Source organism: Alternaria arbusti, assembly GCF_024043155.1.
Source record: "Alternaria arbusti strain BMP 1465 chromosome Unknown scaffold_2, whole genome shotgun sequence".
Taxonomy (NCBI): domain Eukaryota; kingdom Fungi; phylum Ascomycota; class Dothideomycetes; order Pleosporales; family Pleosporaceae; genus Alternaria; species Alternaria arbusti.
Genome location: NW_026249942.1, coordinates 1,615,918 through 1,631,483, shown reverse-complemented (window position 1 = coordinate 1,631,483; position 15,566 = coordinate 1,615,918). Strand labels below are relative to the sequence as shown.

Sequence of the window (15,566 nt, the reverse complement as noted above, 5' to 3'; positions counted from 1 at the left end):
TCAGAAGCGCCCTGGGCCCCTGAACCATACTATGTACACGCGAACGCCCGTCTCTCCACGCTGCAGCGTCGTGCTACGTTCCCTGATGTACAACAGCTCAGCGATCTTTTTTCGCTGCATAGCCACTCTCGTCCTCTGGTCGCCCAGGACCCGCAAAAACACAATCCTCCCCCTTTCCGATGCTGTGGAGCTCAAGCTGGTCCAGAACAAACCCGCTCCACGCTGTCTTCATTTCCCGATCCCGCAGCGGCCGAGCGTTGGTTGTGCACGACCTGCGACGGCCTTGCGTTCTGCATGTAGGCTCCCCCGAGCCCGCTTCCGCTTAACAACCGTCATTTATCGAGATTGTGCCCTTCACCCGTCATATTTGTTCTGCTCCCCTTTTGACATGTGAAACTCTTCGCAGCTTTGTGAAACTCATAGGCATTGAATGCGCAGAATGGGGTTGCAGTCGTGCATCGCTTTCTGTACGACGACTGTTGAGGCACGAAGGAACAGCCAAATCTGCCTCACCGCCACGAGCCTCGCCCTACGAGACCCCTTCATCACTAGGGAGATTACCCGTCTTTCGCCATCGGAATCGCCATCAAAATCGGCTTCTGGTGTTTGATGAGCGCATGGTTACCGGCATAATGTCTAGGCCTTTACTACAGCCTCGCGTGTACGGCTTTGTTGTCGGGAGATTACTCCATGTGATGTCATGTTGGACGACAGTGCACTTGAGTAATTCATCGTTAACTTTCAGTTTTGAGTCTACTTGTTAGTGAAAGGGTATATCCTCGTCGCGCACGTACGCATCGAGAACGACTCTTTGCGAATCTTGAATCATGAATCGATCGACAGTGGTGTGAACTGTAACCCTAAGCGCCAGAAAGTGGGTTGTACGACAAGTGTCACAACGTAGACTTCGTGGCAGGCGACCTTCACCTTTCCATGCGTTTTGGGATCTACGTATTCCTGGTGGAATATCTCGTTGCTTGTTTTCCGACTTTTGGGCATATGGACGATCAACAACTACTGTCGTTGGGGGTTCCATGCCCATTGCGGTTCGAAACAAACGGACGTACACCGGCACCTCGAAATGCAATCAGTGCCGGTGGGCCAGCTTCCAGTAATCCCCAGAACGCGATGTCATGGGATCTTCTGCAGACTAAGGTAGACAGAGGTCGGCTTTACATAATCCCAATGGATCTGGGGATACCAGGTTCATTTTTTACTTGATTGATTCGGCCATATGCCTTCTGAGATCCATGCAAGGGTTGATTCAATGAAAGACGTTTGCCTGTGAAAGAATCCTTCGATCGCTTCGATAACCACGCGCTTGCAAAGATCCGAATCGGGAGGCGTGAGCTTATATGGTACGGAATGATTGGAATACCAGAGAATAATTTTTGCACGCATTAATGACGGGCTGGTTCGAGAGCCAAGATTTCATCATTCCCGACGGCGTAGATGTTTATGTTGTCACACCGTTCTTGATTTAATGAGTAGAAGTCGGTGGCGTTGGTATTGAGTGCTTCGAAGGGGATATATCGGCTTCAGACGCTGCCGGACATTCTCTTCTTTGTCGAACCTTTGATTGGGTCATATCGTAGGCGCCCATGTTCGGCAAAATTCCAGCGGGGACTGTGATCGATTGTATAGCGTCTGCGTAGAAGTCGTGAGATGCCTGGAAAGTGAGCCAATGCCCGCTGGATATTGGGAGCGACTCTGTTTGAAGATATAGCGAAAGCCAATTCGGTTGCATCCGGGTTCCTAGTATGTCGTGACTGTAACACCTTAGCATGTATCCTCGAGCTGATGTTAGCATGCTTTGGTGATGCAATAGCTTTGTGGTGTTGATTACACGGGCAAACTCCGTCTCGCGAAGTGCAACGCAATTACTTCCTGCTCATCCGTACACGGCTAAGATCGTGTTCGCAGAACCTTTAAAGCCGTCAGAAGGAGCTCCAACGTAACAACTGATCTGTGCAGGCTCGTGATTGTGGTATACACAACTGCCGGATGTTCGAAAGAGGTGGGCTTCCTCGCGAGTCAAACCGCATGCTCTTGCTAGCACCAACGATGATGTCCGCGGACGGGTAGTGGAGGGTCCCTCATGACGAAAAAGAAAATATAGCATAGCTAGCCGTGCAGCAGTATATATGCAGCGTGACCTGGGTCACGCCGCACGACGTGGGCTTGCAAGTGTGCGGCCATACAGCATTAGCGATGGAAGCCGACAGAAGCGATCGTGGGGACAGAACGTGGCTGGCCAGGAGCGGGTTTCACCGAAGAAGTACCGATTGACTATGACGCATTGGCCATTCTCCTCTCACGAGACAAATCACCATCGAACAACGAAGACGTACATGCAACACGACATTGACCTGTTACCGACTCGCTGCTCACCCTTCACACCCTCTTGCTACTTTCTTTGATTACATTAACCACCACTCCGCCCAAGCTCTGACGTTGGATCTCGATAAGGGCTCATCCCCAGCCCTGCAGCTCGCGATTCCCTTTGGTCCCTGCGCTGCGTAGCTACGCCCCACTGCCACCCCAACTTCTTAAGGGTCCGATCTCCCTACACAAGCCGCACCAGCAACATGTCGCACTTCACCAATATGGCCGCCCCGCACACGCTATCTCCCAGGAGTGCCACACCAAGCTCTGGGAGCCGAACGATGGAGGTTCGACCTCAGCCCGTATTGCGTCTGTCAGCACCTTCCGGTGTGCTTCGTCTACGCGCAGAGCCATCAGAACGCCGACACATTCAATGGGCCGAAGACGTGGTCGACAACGAAGGCATGGGCAAGAAATCTTCCAAAGGTACGGTGATCTACTTCGCGCAATGCTGTTATAGCAGAGGCTAACAAATCTGAAGTTTGCTGCATCTACCACAAACCCCGCGCCGCTGACGAGTCTTCTGACGACGACTCCTCGGACTCATCGTCAGACTCAGATTCCGACTCCGAGCCCGACAACAGCACTGCAAGGCCTGCTGGGCGGATGGGTGGAGCGCGCGGCAGACGGCCACATCAACATGCTCACGACGATTGTGAGGACGTCCACGATCACGGCGAGGGCTCTAGTACCCCGCAAAAGCACAAGCGCCAACGGAGGAAGCCAAGCCCAAATGCCTACGAGAAGATGCCGAAGCAGAAGAAGTAAGCTGCGCTCTAGCTGGTAAATTTCCGGTGCCCACTGGGGGTTGGTCAGTACGACTTGAAAACGATTTTCATTGCTTGGAGTTACGGGTGTCCATGAGGCACATCATGATTTGGACTGCGTCATTGCATAGCGCTGGGAAAGGACTTGGATAGTCCGCAAAACGTCGCCTTTTGTGGCTGGACGTGAGACATTAGATGCAACTGAGCATTGTCTTGTAGCATTAGAATTGCACATGCGAGGCTGAGAGCCTCAATTCCTACTAAACGCCTTCTCATCCTCCTTGTCTCTGATTGGTACAATCTTCACCGTTCTTCCATGTACACGCTGTTCTGCAGGTGTGAAACCAATTGCAGAAGACGTTGGGCCCCGCTGCATGTATCTCTCATGGCAAGACGTCTTTACTCGCTATGTCTTGCGGATCAAAGTACGAAGACATGCACGTTCAGCCGATCACGCGTCGATTATCGCCCTTGTCGACTACCCTTACTCGTAGAGTTTCCGGCAGCGCGAAAACTCAATCAGAAGTTAACCCACGTGTCAAGACCGCTCAGTCCTCTGCAGTAGCTGCATTCGCCTGTTCTATCACCGCAGGAGCGTGTTGTGTAGGAATGCGGACAAGCGTCTGGGGCAATGGTGGCCCATCCTCTGCCTTCTTTTCCGTCTCATCCTCGTCTTTCGGTTTTGGAAGTTTTGCTTTTTCGCATTAGTGCTTGCTGGATTTGTGAGAATGGAGAACATACTTGACGCCATGTTTATAGCTCTTAGCACATTATGCCAGTTTGATAGCACTGCTGCGACCGCTGATAAACCGCAACGTTAGTATGATGTTCCCATCGTGCCGGCTGCGAGACCTATCGATCCAGCTTTCTGCGTGCAACGCCTGACATACCTTCTGTTCCATCTGACAATGTCGATAGCTTGTCAGCGAGCATCTGCATCTGGTCTGCAAGCCCTCCGCTTAGCGCTTGCAAGTCCTTCAAGTTGGCTAATTCGGCTTTCTTTTCTGCAATGCGCGCGAGCAACACGGGGGATTGTTGCTGGGACCCGCCCATGGACTGGTTGCGGAGATGCGAGGGAAGCGGCCGTGTGAAGTTTGACATATTTCTTAATCGGTCAACTTTAGTTGACGTGGTCTGATTTGTGGTTGACGAAGTCGAGGTCGGCAATAGTAGGGAGGTGTTTTTGAATGTGTAGATGCGTCAACAGGAGGAAAGTCTGCCCCGAGGAACACGTGAAAACTGACGTGTCGAGCTTTTGCGTTTTTTCGTCTGGTGAGATACGCATGCTATCGCCACATCAAATGCTGCTCTGCTGCATTGGTGAACGCGTTCGTGCCCCTCTCGTCACGTGGACGCGCCCTTGGCGCTAACCCGTCTGAACTTAGCTTTGTTGCTATGTAAACATGCAATGACGAACATAGAAGGAACACCTACCGACGCCCTAGAGTAGCAACGCCACGACAACTGCGCGACCGTCTACAATACTATAATTAATCTCGACATACCTATCTGCGCATATGGCGCGTCTCAACGAGCCGCCGATTGCACCCCAGCCGTCGGCGGAATCCATCGAAGCCCTCAAACGACGCTTTTTGAGGCAAAACCGCGAACTCGCAAAGACGAATTCGATCCAATCTATCCGCATCCGCAGCCTCGAAACCGACTGCTCGCGACTTCTTGCCGAGAATTTGGCATTGCGCGAGCAAGTCTTGAATCTCCATAACACGATTGAGTCGCGTCCGGTACTCGACCAATTTGATGTTGTCAAAACACAGCTTGAAGCCAAGCTATCAGAGCTCAGCAGCCTGGTAGCTGGCCTATCGCAAACAAGAAGTGGGAGTGGGAAAGACAGAGGAAGACGGAAAAGCCAGATGACTGCGAAGAGGAAGAGCGGAGAAGAGCGGCAATGGAGGAGTGGACTGGGTCTACAGGAGGTTGAGAACGCCATGCTGCCTACTATCACGGAAGACAAGTACTATCCTCGCAGGACAATGGGGTACGTCTGGATTGCGTTCCAAGCAGCGACACGTACAGACGCGCATGAAGCTAACTTCTTGTAGTGCGGACGAGCTTCAGCAGACCTTAGAAGACCCAGATAGTCAATCCCCAGACATTGGCCCTCCGCCAGTTGCCCGATTCGAAGACGAAGACCCCATCGGTTTCGACCCCAGCCCCGCGATAGAAGAACAGCGAGAAGAAGCTGCAGACGACGGTGAACCTGCACTATCGGTGAACCTCGAGACGCGTAAGAAGCGACGCGAGAGCGGGCCCAAGCTCAATATACGTCGTGTATCTCTCTTCGAATCACCGGAAGAGTCTGAAGAGCCAGTCGCGAAGCCTCTGCGCACTGGGGCCAAGCGGAAGTTCAGCGTTCAAGAGGATGAGGAAGTGAACCAAGCCAAGAGTGATGCTTTCAGGTTCAGCCGCCGGAATGCCCCAGGTGCTTCGGACGTGGAGGCGTCAAATGATGACTCTAGACCTTCTGCACTAGAACGCCCTCCCGTCCTTTCAGCTAGTAAGTACCCCCAAAGCAATAGTGTGTACAAATCTGACTTGGTAGAACCCGTCAATACCGATCCAGTCTTGTCGCCAAAGAAGCAACGCTCTTCAGGTCAAGACAAACCAGATAAGCCAGACAAGCCAGCACCTAAGGCTCGCAGCCGCCCTCGATTGAATATCACGCGCAACACGACGTCAGAACTCCCGCTTCTACCAATGCCTGAACCTGTGCCTACTGCTGAGATTGTGCTTGACTCTCTACCCCCGAAAACACCCGCCGTGGAAGAGACCTTCTCTCCACCATCTACAGAGCCGTCGACACAACGACCAGACAACAAGGATACACCACCACCAGGGGATCTCAACTCAGTAGATCAGACCGGTCAAGCCGGACGACCGGGTAGACGAGCCCGTCCCCAAGTCAGTTACAAAGAGCCCAGTCTCAATGTGAAGATGCGGCGTCCAGACGCCAAGCTGGTCGACGCGGTGATCGATCGCAGGGCCAGTGTAGATACTCAGAATGTACCTTCTACATTGGTCAAACGGGACGCCGATGGCGAAATCGCGTGGAAGCCGGTATCGGCAGTCACTCAACCGAGGGGCGAGGAAGAAGCTGAAGCTGGAAGCCCGTTGAGACAGAAGCTTGACCGGAACCAAGATTCCAAAGCATCGCCCGCGTCAATGGCTGAGCCAGAAGAACGATCAACGACCTCGAAAGCCATCTCCGCGCTCATTACAGAGACTAGCACTGCTAAGAGAAGAGTGGCTACTTCAACTGCAGGACCAGTGTCGGAGCCTCTCACCGCCAAATCTGCAGATCTTGCCCTCTCAAGCAAAGATACGATAGCTGTGAGACAAGCACCACCAGAGAAGGACACTTTGGCTGTATTCGACTTCACGGACTCGTCACCTGCTGACACTGGGTCCAACCCACGTGCCCGCGTCAACGAACTTGCCAAAACAGCGAGAAGCGCACGGCGACACTCCGCTATGCCTACATCTTCCTCGTCATCGGTGTCGGACGAGCGCAGAGCTGAAAGGGAGAAGACTGAGGGCGCGCTCCCTTCTTTGCATAAGCGCACTGGCAGCGGAAATGTGAAAAGTAGTAGTAGTACGAGCTTAGCGAGAAGCAACAGTACTAATGGTATTGCTAGGAGTACGTCGAGTGCTCGAACGACAGTAAAAGACAAGAAGCCTCCCACTGTAGGAAGCTTACCAGCCAATGCCAGCACGAACGACCTCGGGACGAAGGTCGATGGTGTGGAGGACGCAAAAGTACGGGATAGAGAGAGGGAGACGAGCACGCTGAGAGCCGAACGCGCCGCTAGTCGACGGAAAAGTATGATGCTTTAGGGATAAGTGCAGAGTGCAATGTAGACATGGAGGCGTTTTTCTGGTGTATTGGCGTTCTGGGGGGCATGACATGAGCCCTTTCTCCATAGCGGCGGCGTTTCTTTGCGAATGATACCTGATCTCGCGAGATCGTCTCTGGTTTAGTGTAATCGGATCGCCTTATGATCATTATGAAGTCTGATGTAACGTTGCGTTCTACGATTTTTTACCTCGTTGTTCTTGATGGCATAGTCTTTACACATTTGTGATTCACAATGTTGCCTCTTCGAAGAGATTCTCGTGGGTCGTTCTTGTGTAACTTTGCATCATCGACTGCGTATGGGATTGCACTCATTGCTTTAGTTAGCGGGAACATAGCTATGGAGGAGTCTTTCTGTTAGCAAACTACACGCAGACAAGAGTGATTGGTGGTGATGATGTAAGTGATTGTATTGTTGTTCGATATATGTCTCTCCCTCCAAACGCGTCTCTTGCCTTCCCTCGATATGACGAAACGAGTGTCCAGTCCCTTTGCTCGAAACAGTCTCTCTTTGAATGCCACATTTAACGGCTCCTGTCCTCGTACCAATCCTTGCTCCCATTGTTGCTGAAGACCCTCTTGAAGCCTTTGGAAACAGCGTCAGTGACGCTAAAGTCATTGAAGAGCCACTGGTTGCTGTGTCGGCCATAGTACTTGAACTCCTTGGCTTCCTCGCTCTTCGCGCTCCTGCCGCTGCCAACGCTGCTTTGGGTGTTCCTGCGGCTGCGCTTGTGAACGCGCGGCTTGCTGAACTCGCCTGGCGCGACGCCGACACTTTCAGCGTGCGTCTTGGGGCTGGGCTCAGCATGCATGACGCGGAGACCAGAGTACTGGGAGTACTGGGAGTCGTTGGTGCCCGTTGTGGACGTTGTTGCTGATTTGGTGAAACGGGGCATGATGCCGCTGTCAATAGAGGTGGATCGGGGACGTCGCTGGGACAGAACTGAATCGGAGGCGGTATCTCCATTGGTTTTGGTGGTGGAGTTGTTGTTGGATTTGTTTTCGAACGAGACAAGCCTTGAAGTCAAGTCTTGTGCGTCGATGCGTTGGTTGTTGTAGTCAGTCATCGGCAGGATGGTCGGGGACTGAGTGGTAAAGGTGATGACGTTGGGGTCTTGGTTGATGGTGGAGTGTGTTTGATAGTCTCGAATCTTGTCTGACTTTGATGTTGAGGCTATTGGGTTGGAACTGATGCTCGTAGGTGGTGCTACCATCGATTGTGGCAGTGTATGCTAGGGGTATTACTCGAGTATATATGCTTTCTCTCAGAGCACGCCAAGACTGCGTCCTTCACCTCAAAATGCAGTCAAGACTTATTCCCGCTCCCAAGCCTCTTGGGTGGAGTCACGGGCTCGACGTAGGGGAAGTCGGCTCGGCACAAACGTCTATCTTGGCCCAACCATAAGCTTTATCCAACGCTAACAACCCACTTTATCCTGCAGTGTTCTCAGTCTCGTTCGGTTAAACGCTATCGTACGCCAAATACGAGAACACATGACCTCTAACCCTTGCGCGTAACGGTCAGCCTTACGGCTGTATCGGCACGCAAAGAGACCGTGCTCTAGCCACAGCAAGCCACACCCAATCCCCGGTTCAGTAGCAACACATTATGCAAGGCCGCGAATGCATGCTCCTGCAGCATGACATCGTTTTTACTAGCCACGGCTGGGCGAGACTCCGATCTTTCCGGCTAGCCACTTAGAGATCTAGCTGTGGCTTGTGAGCTGTGGCTCGTGAAGAATTCAACAACATTAGTCTCGGCCTTGCGGCCTGAAGAGTTGAGCCGCAAGAGTCGGTCAAGCCACACGACGTTGAAGGGCCCTCAAAGTGGACACTAGCTGGATTGAAGTGCTCAATAGATTCGTCAGGAATTGAATGCGTTGCCAGCGTTCCACGCTGTAGCCAAAAAGAAGATGTAATCTTCGGTGACAGATGATATCGACGAATATCAATAAATGCAAGGGCTGAGCGCTGATGTACCTCGAGCGCAAGGATCAACTTTTGATAAGAAGCCCCGAAACGTTGGACACGTCTCGAGCATTCGCCGACGATGTGCTATCCGTGCTCGACATCAGGTTCTGACGCGCGTCAGGATGCATGGAGGATGACGTGCAGAAGGAGACAAGGAAAGAGCTTGCAGCCAAAGCTACTTTGTGGACTTGGAAGGACCATGAGGCGCTAAAGAATTTTGACCATAGAAAAACAGGAGTAGGAAGCTGCATCTGACTGGAAATGGCTTCGCTTGCCAGCCGAAACGCAGCTTCGATTCTTGAAAGTTAACATTCGAAGCTAAGCTTTCTCTACAGAAGCACAATATCATAACTTGTGTCGTAGTATAAGAACAACGCCATACGCCGCATCATCGTAATGGGTATATGGATATCAGAAACACCTGCCAGCGCCGCGCATTGTAATTCAAGCACCAGTTCATACACCTGGGACACCTCCCTTGCTCCGAATGCGCCCGTCCTTGACCGAGCCTATTGTGACACCTGCTTCGCCAGTCATCCAACCTGGCATCTTCTCACCATCTACAATACCCTCTTCAACCAGTTGTCTGATGCCAGCGAAAACATGCGTTCCTTGAAAAGTGACTCGCACATTCGGTACCCAGCCTTCTTCGCTTCGTATTTCCTCAATATCTTCCGCGGTTCTATCGAGAAGGGAAGGACGGCCACGTCGTGCCTGGTGAGAAGTCTGGGCATCGAGGTTCGATGTATCACCGTCTACTTGCGTCGCAGTGCTGCCATTGACGGGAGACGGGAATGGGTCATCAATGCGAACTTCGACTCGTTCAAGGCCTTGACCATCGTCGGGCTGCGCCGAGCTACCGAACCGGCCAGCGGCTATCTCTTTTCTACGTTTGGCCTCTGAAGACTCTTTGTCGTCCAGTGGTCGCTTAGGCCTGCCTGGCCCAGTCTTGGGTCCACCGGCGGCACTGGCTTTTTCGCCTGCACTCTTCTCTTGTCCGTCGCCTTTTTGTGTGGTAATGAAATCTAGCGCATTCTGGCTGAAACTATGATCCTGAAAGATGCTCCAACCACCTGCTGCTGCATTGCTCTTGCCGGGACCGCGATACGTGAGCAGCGCATCGAGTGACTTGGTAGTGAAGTTTGTGCTTGTCAACTGGTAACGCGCAGAAGGTCTCGAGAAGGCTTTCGGTATTGCTTGTTGCACGATGTCCCTCAGATGCCGCCCCTCATCTCCGACGACCTGGCCGGTGAGCGTTGCTAGCGACGAATATACAAAAGGCGAGCCATTTGGCCAGACGAAGAATACGGCTTTCGCACTGTCTGTGCTACTAGACTCTACGGTCAGCGATGCCTCGTTGCTGTAGGGCGAATCGTGTATGTAGACGCGTAGTATGGTCATGGGCGATGTTTTTATCCGTGTCATCAGGTAATGCGCCTTCATCAGTGGCGTCAATTCTCTTGCAAGATTGGACATGAAGGTTTGCGCCTGGAAGCGTGGGAGGTGGTCTGAATCGTTTGTGACTTCCATGTCCGTTATTGGTGATCGCGCATTCGGTATTTTAGTAAGACGCTTGGCTGTCCAGCGCAAGGCATTTGGATGGTCGAGGAGGTACTGGATCTCAGCCGTTGCCAGCTGGTACATGGATATGCCGTGTCGCCAGTCTCCCTCGAGTATGCGGTCGAGCACCTCCCTCCTGCCACCTTTGCGCGCGGCAAGCTGCTTGTACGTCTCCTGGAGCACCTCATAGCTTTGCGCCGGCTCGTATATCTCCTCCTCATCCTCATCCTGTATCCGATCGCCGAGGAGGTATGGCTTGCAGAAGTCGCGGTTCTTCTTGCTGAGCCATTGCAGCGCGAGCGATACGAGGGACTGGCGGGAGAGCTTGGTGAAGGTTCGCTGGACTTCGCGGTGGTTTACGGGCAGCCGGTGGGAGTGGGGGATGTTCTTGTAGTCGGGGGCGGTAGCCATCACGTCGATGCGCTTTTGGTCTACATGGAGGGGTTGCTGGGCGTTGTTGATCGGACGATGTTATCGATAGTGGAGTCGCGACGCGTCGAGGAGGAACGTGGGACACCACGTGACATGGCCTCCCCACCTAGCCATCACACCCAGCCTTGGAGGTACCACGTAGCGACAGACATGTGCTCTCAAGCCACGAATCGCCCCGAAGCGCTTGGATTTGAACACTTTCGATCTGGTGTCTTTGACTTTGGTCCTTGTGCGGCTAGGCATAATGATAGTTCCACTTCCTAGGTAGTCTCCAGACCTACCTAGGTACTATGGTGCTGGTCCGTCATAGATGACCATATAGTATTACCTATGTTGATACACGTGAAGCTGTTCCCAACGAGCCTGCAAAATCACTTCAAGACTGTATCCCGTTGACAGCCATACGTACTGCCACGGTCGCATACAGCTGTATCATGGCTAGGAATGTTTTACTTTATTCGCAAGACTCGAGTGAGGATTGATTACTTGTTTCTTGCCGAAGATAGCATGTAAATGCCGCATGGAAAGTGCCGTCTTTCAAATCTGGGATCCACCTAGATCGCCGGTCCAGTCTCGGACAAAGACGCTCAAACACGATTGGCTATCGGCAATTTGAACGTCTTGATTACAAACAGTCAGTGTTCAGCTGTCGTAAGAAGGAGTCCTGTGTGCTGACGGTGAGAGAGGTCATGAGAGACTCATCGCTTCATCAATGTTCAACGTTCTCGGGCCAAGCCGCTACCCACAATTTCCTTTACATTCAAAGCTTCGAAATCGAACGCAACAGTCGTTTGCAAGTCCAACCGCACGTGGGGTGAGGCTCGGCGTAAACGCGGCCTGGGGTTTACGGTCGCTAATACCAAGTAGTCAGCTACCGCGGGGCTCCCATTGATCGAGAACGCCCTTCGCACTTTGACGTTCATCCACGTCACGACACCCGCACACATCCCTCTTGCTTTTTGTACTCTCTCCAACGGTTCGCGCAAGAGAACGTGTACACCAATTCAGCGAACTACCCGACGACGCCGCAGCAAAATTCACTCTCGCAATATCAGCTTCTGCCACGCAAGCGCGATCGGATCGGGCCCGGCAGAGAACCGACTCCCACTTTCTCAACAGCATATTACCAGCGACTGGACTCCATCGTCGTCCGGATAGCAAACAAACGCCCATGTCCGCCTACAAAGGGCAGCGAGGGCCCAACGTGTCCCAGTACATCGCGAACCTTAACCAGCTGTCGCCACAGCAGGATCTGTTCGCTGAGCCAGCGCCCGCCGAGGACTTCTCCGACTTCCTGAACGGCGACTTCTTCGACGCGGACGGCGCTCGCAACGCCAGCGTCGACTTTGCTTCTACCAGTGACTTTGGCCTCGGTTTTGAAGCCGAGCAAACACAGCCGTTGAAGACGGACGGAGAGTTTCCGCGCAACCCCAGCACTAGCGTCGACGCGACCATGGACTTCAATCTGAATGGTAAGCATTCTCCCGTTCTTACAGCCGTCCTTTTATCCTGTCGATTGGGTTATTGCCAATCGAGACTCGTCCCTGCCAGGCGTAGTACTCTTCGTCCAATTACGCGGACGAAAGGCGCATGCACACCCCGCCTTGTGTGCAGTATGCATCGTCACCCCACACCCTGTGTGCTAGCCACTCACCACATGGGATGCTGATGCAGCTAAACATCCCTGCAAGCACGTAGTTGGTTGTTGCGCTGAGCAGAAACACCACACACTCACATCACCATCCGACTATCGTAGCCTTGAACACCCATGGCTGACTTTGATACACTCATAGGCGACTTCCCGTTCACCGACTTCAACAACTTCGGTACGGCTCCAGCCTTTGACCCGTCTATGCCACTGGCGCACACTCAGCCTGCCCACTACCCGCTCGCACCCAACTACGCTTCGCCTGCCTCCTCACTATCCCCTGCCGCACAAGGCTACGACCAGGCTTCGAAGAAGCGCAAGCTCGACAATGCCGCTCCCGTCATCCCGCAATCACTCGACGAGAACGCCCGCGTAGCCGCTGAGGAGGATAAGCGTCGCCGTAACACTGCTGCGAGCGCTCGCTTCCGCATCAAGAAGAAGCAGCGTGAGCAGGCTCTCGAGCAATCTCAGAAGGAGGCCCAGGAGAAGGTCGCCAAGCTAGAGGCTACCATTCAGCAACTGCAGACAGAGAACGCATGGCTAAAGGGCCTCATCACTGAAAAGAACGGCGGCAAGAGCACTACAGACGAGCTCCGGGCGCTTATCAGCAAGCGGGAGCAAGCCGTAAACGGACGGAGTAGCACTACGCACACAGATGGCGTAGGCACCCAGGCCGAGAGCCAAAAGGCAGAGGCCTAAAAGCTGTTCTTCGTTCTTGACCTTCCTTCTCTGTACCCTGTTGCTTACTTGACATGGTCATTCTTTACTTTCGCGTACTAAGCGTATACTCTGCCACACTGCTTCCGTGGTTGTATGTGCGGGACGGGATATGCAGTGGAATCAGTAATAGTATGCCATGATGTCCATGTAGACGAGCCCATGAGTAAATAGTCGATACCATATTCAACACATACAATGCAATTTCAACCATCATCGCCGCAAAAGACATCAAGTGAAGAAGTAGTAGGTATCAATTTCGCCATATCAACTCGAAGAAGCGCAAGACTATGCACAGTGAGGTTTCAACGCCATACCCATGAGAAGAAGAACATCGATCTCGAAGCAAAACCTATCCCAAGCTCACCTCGTACCCTTGAGCAAGCCATTCACATAGCTCTCGCTCGCCCCCACCTTCGCATACTGGGTCTTGGCTCTTTCTATCTTGATGGATCGTCTGTACGGGAGATGCGATCGCTCCCATACGGGAGCGTCATCGCCCTGGGCGCTATAACCCTTCTAGATAGCGATCCAGGTAATGGTAATGACGATGTCCATGCCCTTCTTCTCGGCAGCCTCCCACTTGTAGCTGTATGTGCCATCCTTCTCGTTGTTCCAGAAGGCGCCGACTGCGCTGTGCATGCCGCGGCGTCCGTGCTTCTCGGGCTCTGCGGGAGAGCCAATGTGTTGGATTACCGTGCTGTTGGCGATGTACTTGTAGGCGGGTTGCGCGGGAGTTTCAGGGGTGGCGGTCTCGGATGCAGGTGTGGTCTTGCTGATGAGAGTCTTCAGGATGGATTGCTGGTGTGGACGTTAGAAGAGGATCTAGATGAGGTGAGGTCGCGTGCGTGGTTGCGCAGGTCGGTGTCGCAATCATTCGCCGGCTCCTTCTGTTGTCACAACAGAGCCTTGCCCAACCGCAGGTGTGCGAAGCCACCTGAAGTTGGCTTCTTTTACACTGGAGACCAGGCGCGAACTTTTGACGGGGCTAGTGGCGCATATGGTTGCGCAAGCTAGCGCAGGGAAATATAATTGAGACTTACGATGATCTCGCTGTTCCACTCTCCAACCTTGGTGTGGTCATATGATTCTGCGGAACCGATGGCTTGCTCGCAGGCCTATATGCCATTGTTAGCACATGGGCCTTCATTCCGAGACATGTAGGGTGGTATACCTGTTGGGCAATTTGCTCCAGCTCGGAGGTGGGAAGCGGTGACGCGGACTGTCCTCTGTCAGTATACATTCCATGCTGTAGGCCGGTGAAGATACGTACTGCCATAGCGATGATCGTTCTGTGTAGGGATTATTGATGTAGGGACTTGTTGACTTTTAAAGTATGTCGATGCCTAGGACGGTGATGCTGTGCAGTGAACAGTGTGAATGTCGTGTTTACTCCCAGGATCAGTGTTTGGCCACAGCTAGCGTCGGCGGCCGGAGTTGGACGTGGCACAGAGGGACCGGGCCATCCCCGCATGCAGCCTCACAGCCAATGAGCGTCGCCTATGCAACGCTGTCACGTGGGCGTCATGATAGGCCGACGCAAGTCGCGAGTGCATGGGTTCCCATCGCGACCCGCAACATCGAGCTTTGACGGCACAGTGAAGCAGACTTCTTCTCACCAACTCTCTCCTGCCACCACTCTCTTCGTCTGAAGCTGCACCAAGTATTGGATCCACTCGCGCCCGTCAATTGCCCATTCTACCTGTCAGGAACACCATCGCAAAGCTCGCGTCGCAACTTCAGTGGGGCTGCTATCACCATCGTCATGTCGACCCAACCGCTTCTCCAAACTGCCCCGGGTGCGTCGCGTCCTTCTGCCCTCCCCAGCTGCTCTTACTAACCCCTTTGTCCAGGCAAGCGCATCGCTCTCCCTACGCGCGTCGAGCCCAAAGTCTTTTTCGCAAACGAGCGCACCTTCCTTTCATGGCTCAACTTCACCGTCATCCTCGGCGGCCTCGCGATTGGCCTGCTCAACTTCGGCGACAAGATTGGCAAGATTTCCGCCGGCCTCTTCACCCTCGTTGCCATGATGGCTATGATCTACGCTCTCTTCACCTTCCACTGGCGCGCCAGGAGCATAAGACTTAGGGGCCAGGGCGGCTTCGACGACAGGCTGGGTCCCACTATTTTGACCATTGCCTTGTTTGCCGCCGTCATTGTCAACTTCGTGCTGAGATTGACAATGGGTAATGAGCAACATCATGGCAAGAACTAG

General features: G+C 53.1%; 8 protein-coding genes across 8 annotated transcripts; 4 read left to right on the top strand and 4 right to left on the bottom strand.

Annotated features, from left to right (window-relative positions):
* Window positions 1-2,588: 2,588 nt before the first annotated feature.
* On the top strand, window positions 2,589-3,153 carry J4E86_002134 (uncharacterized protein; the record flags this gene model as incomplete). The annotated part of the gene is made up of 2 exons (XM_051442697.1): window positions 2,589-2,811; window positions 2,867-3,153. 2 exons carry the CDS (start codon window positions 2,589-2,591, stop codon window positions 3,151-3,153), a joined length of 510 nt encoding a protein of 169 aa, XP_051306285.1.
* Window positions 3,154-3,700: 547 nt separating this feature from the next.
* On the bottom strand, window positions 3,701-4,253 carry J4E86_002133 (uncharacterized protein; the record flags this gene model as incomplete). Its single annotated transcript, XM_051442696.1, has 3 exons — window positions 3,701-3,846; window positions 3,894-3,953; window positions 4,043-4,253. 3 exons carry the CDS (start codon window positions 4,251-4,253, stop codon window positions 3,701-3,703), a joined length of 417 nt encoding a protein of 138 aa, XP_051306284.1.
* A 416-nt stretch (window positions 4,254-4,669) lies between these two features.
* J4E86_002132 (uncharacterized protein) lies at window positions 4,670-7,004 on the top strand (the record flags this gene model as incomplete). The annotated part of the gene is made up of 3 exons (XM_051442695.1): window positions 4,670-5,148; window positions 5,213-5,667; window positions 5,713-7,004. The coding sequence occupies 3 exons, from the start codon at window positions 4,670-4,672 to the stop codon at window positions 7,002-7,004; spliced, it is 2,226 nt and encodes a 741-aa protein (XP_051306283.1).
* A 543-nt stretch (window positions 7,005-7,547) lies between these two features.
* J4E86_002131 (uncharacterized protein) lies at window positions 7,548-8,237 on the bottom strand (the record flags this gene model as incomplete). Its single annotated transcript, XM_051442694.1, has 1 exon — window positions 7,548-8,237. The coding sequence occupies one exon, from the start codon at window positions 8,235-8,237 to the stop codon at window positions 7,548-7,550; it is 690 nt and encodes a 229-aa protein (XP_051306282.1).
* A 1,213-nt stretch (window positions 8,238-9,450) lies between these two features.
* Window positions 9,451-10,965, bottom strand: J4E86_002130 (uncharacterized protein; the record flags this gene model as incomplete). Its single annotated transcript, XM_051442693.1, has 1 exon — window positions 9,451-10,965. The coding sequence occupies one exon, from the start codon at window positions 10,963-10,965 to the stop codon at window positions 9,451-9,453; it is 1,515 nt and encodes a 504-aa protein (XP_051306281.1).
* Window positions 10,966-12,157: 1,192 nt separating this feature from the next.
* Window positions 12,158-13,333, top strand: J4E86_002129 (uncharacterized protein; the record flags this gene model as incomplete). The annotated part of the gene is made up of 2 exons (XM_051442692.1): window positions 12,158-12,458; window positions 12,780-13,333. 2 exons carry the CDS (start codon window positions 12,158-12,160, stop codon window positions 13,331-13,333), a joined length of 855 nt encoding a protein of 284 aa, XP_051306280.1.
* A 537-nt stretch (window positions 13,334-13,870) lies between these two features.
* On the bottom strand, window positions 13,871-14,630 carry J4E86_002128 (uncharacterized protein; the record flags this gene model as incomplete). Its single annotated transcript, XM_051442691.1, has 4 exons — window positions 13,871-14,152; window positions 14,395-14,469; window positions 14,526-14,573; window positions 14,625-14,630. 4 exons carry the CDS (start codon window positions 14,628-14,630, stop codon window positions 13,871-13,873), a joined length of 411 nt encoding a protein of 136 aa, XP_051306279.1.
* A 486-nt stretch (window positions 14,631-15,116) lies between these two features.
* VTC1 (vacuolar transporter chaperone) lies at window positions 15,117-15,566 on the top strand (the record flags this gene model as incomplete). The annotated part of the gene is made up of 2 exons (XM_051442690.1): window positions 15,117-15,150; window positions 15,205-15,566. 2 exons carry the CDS (start codon window positions 15,117-15,119, stop codon window positions 15,564-15,566), a joined length of 396 nt encoding a protein of 131 aa, XP_051306278.1.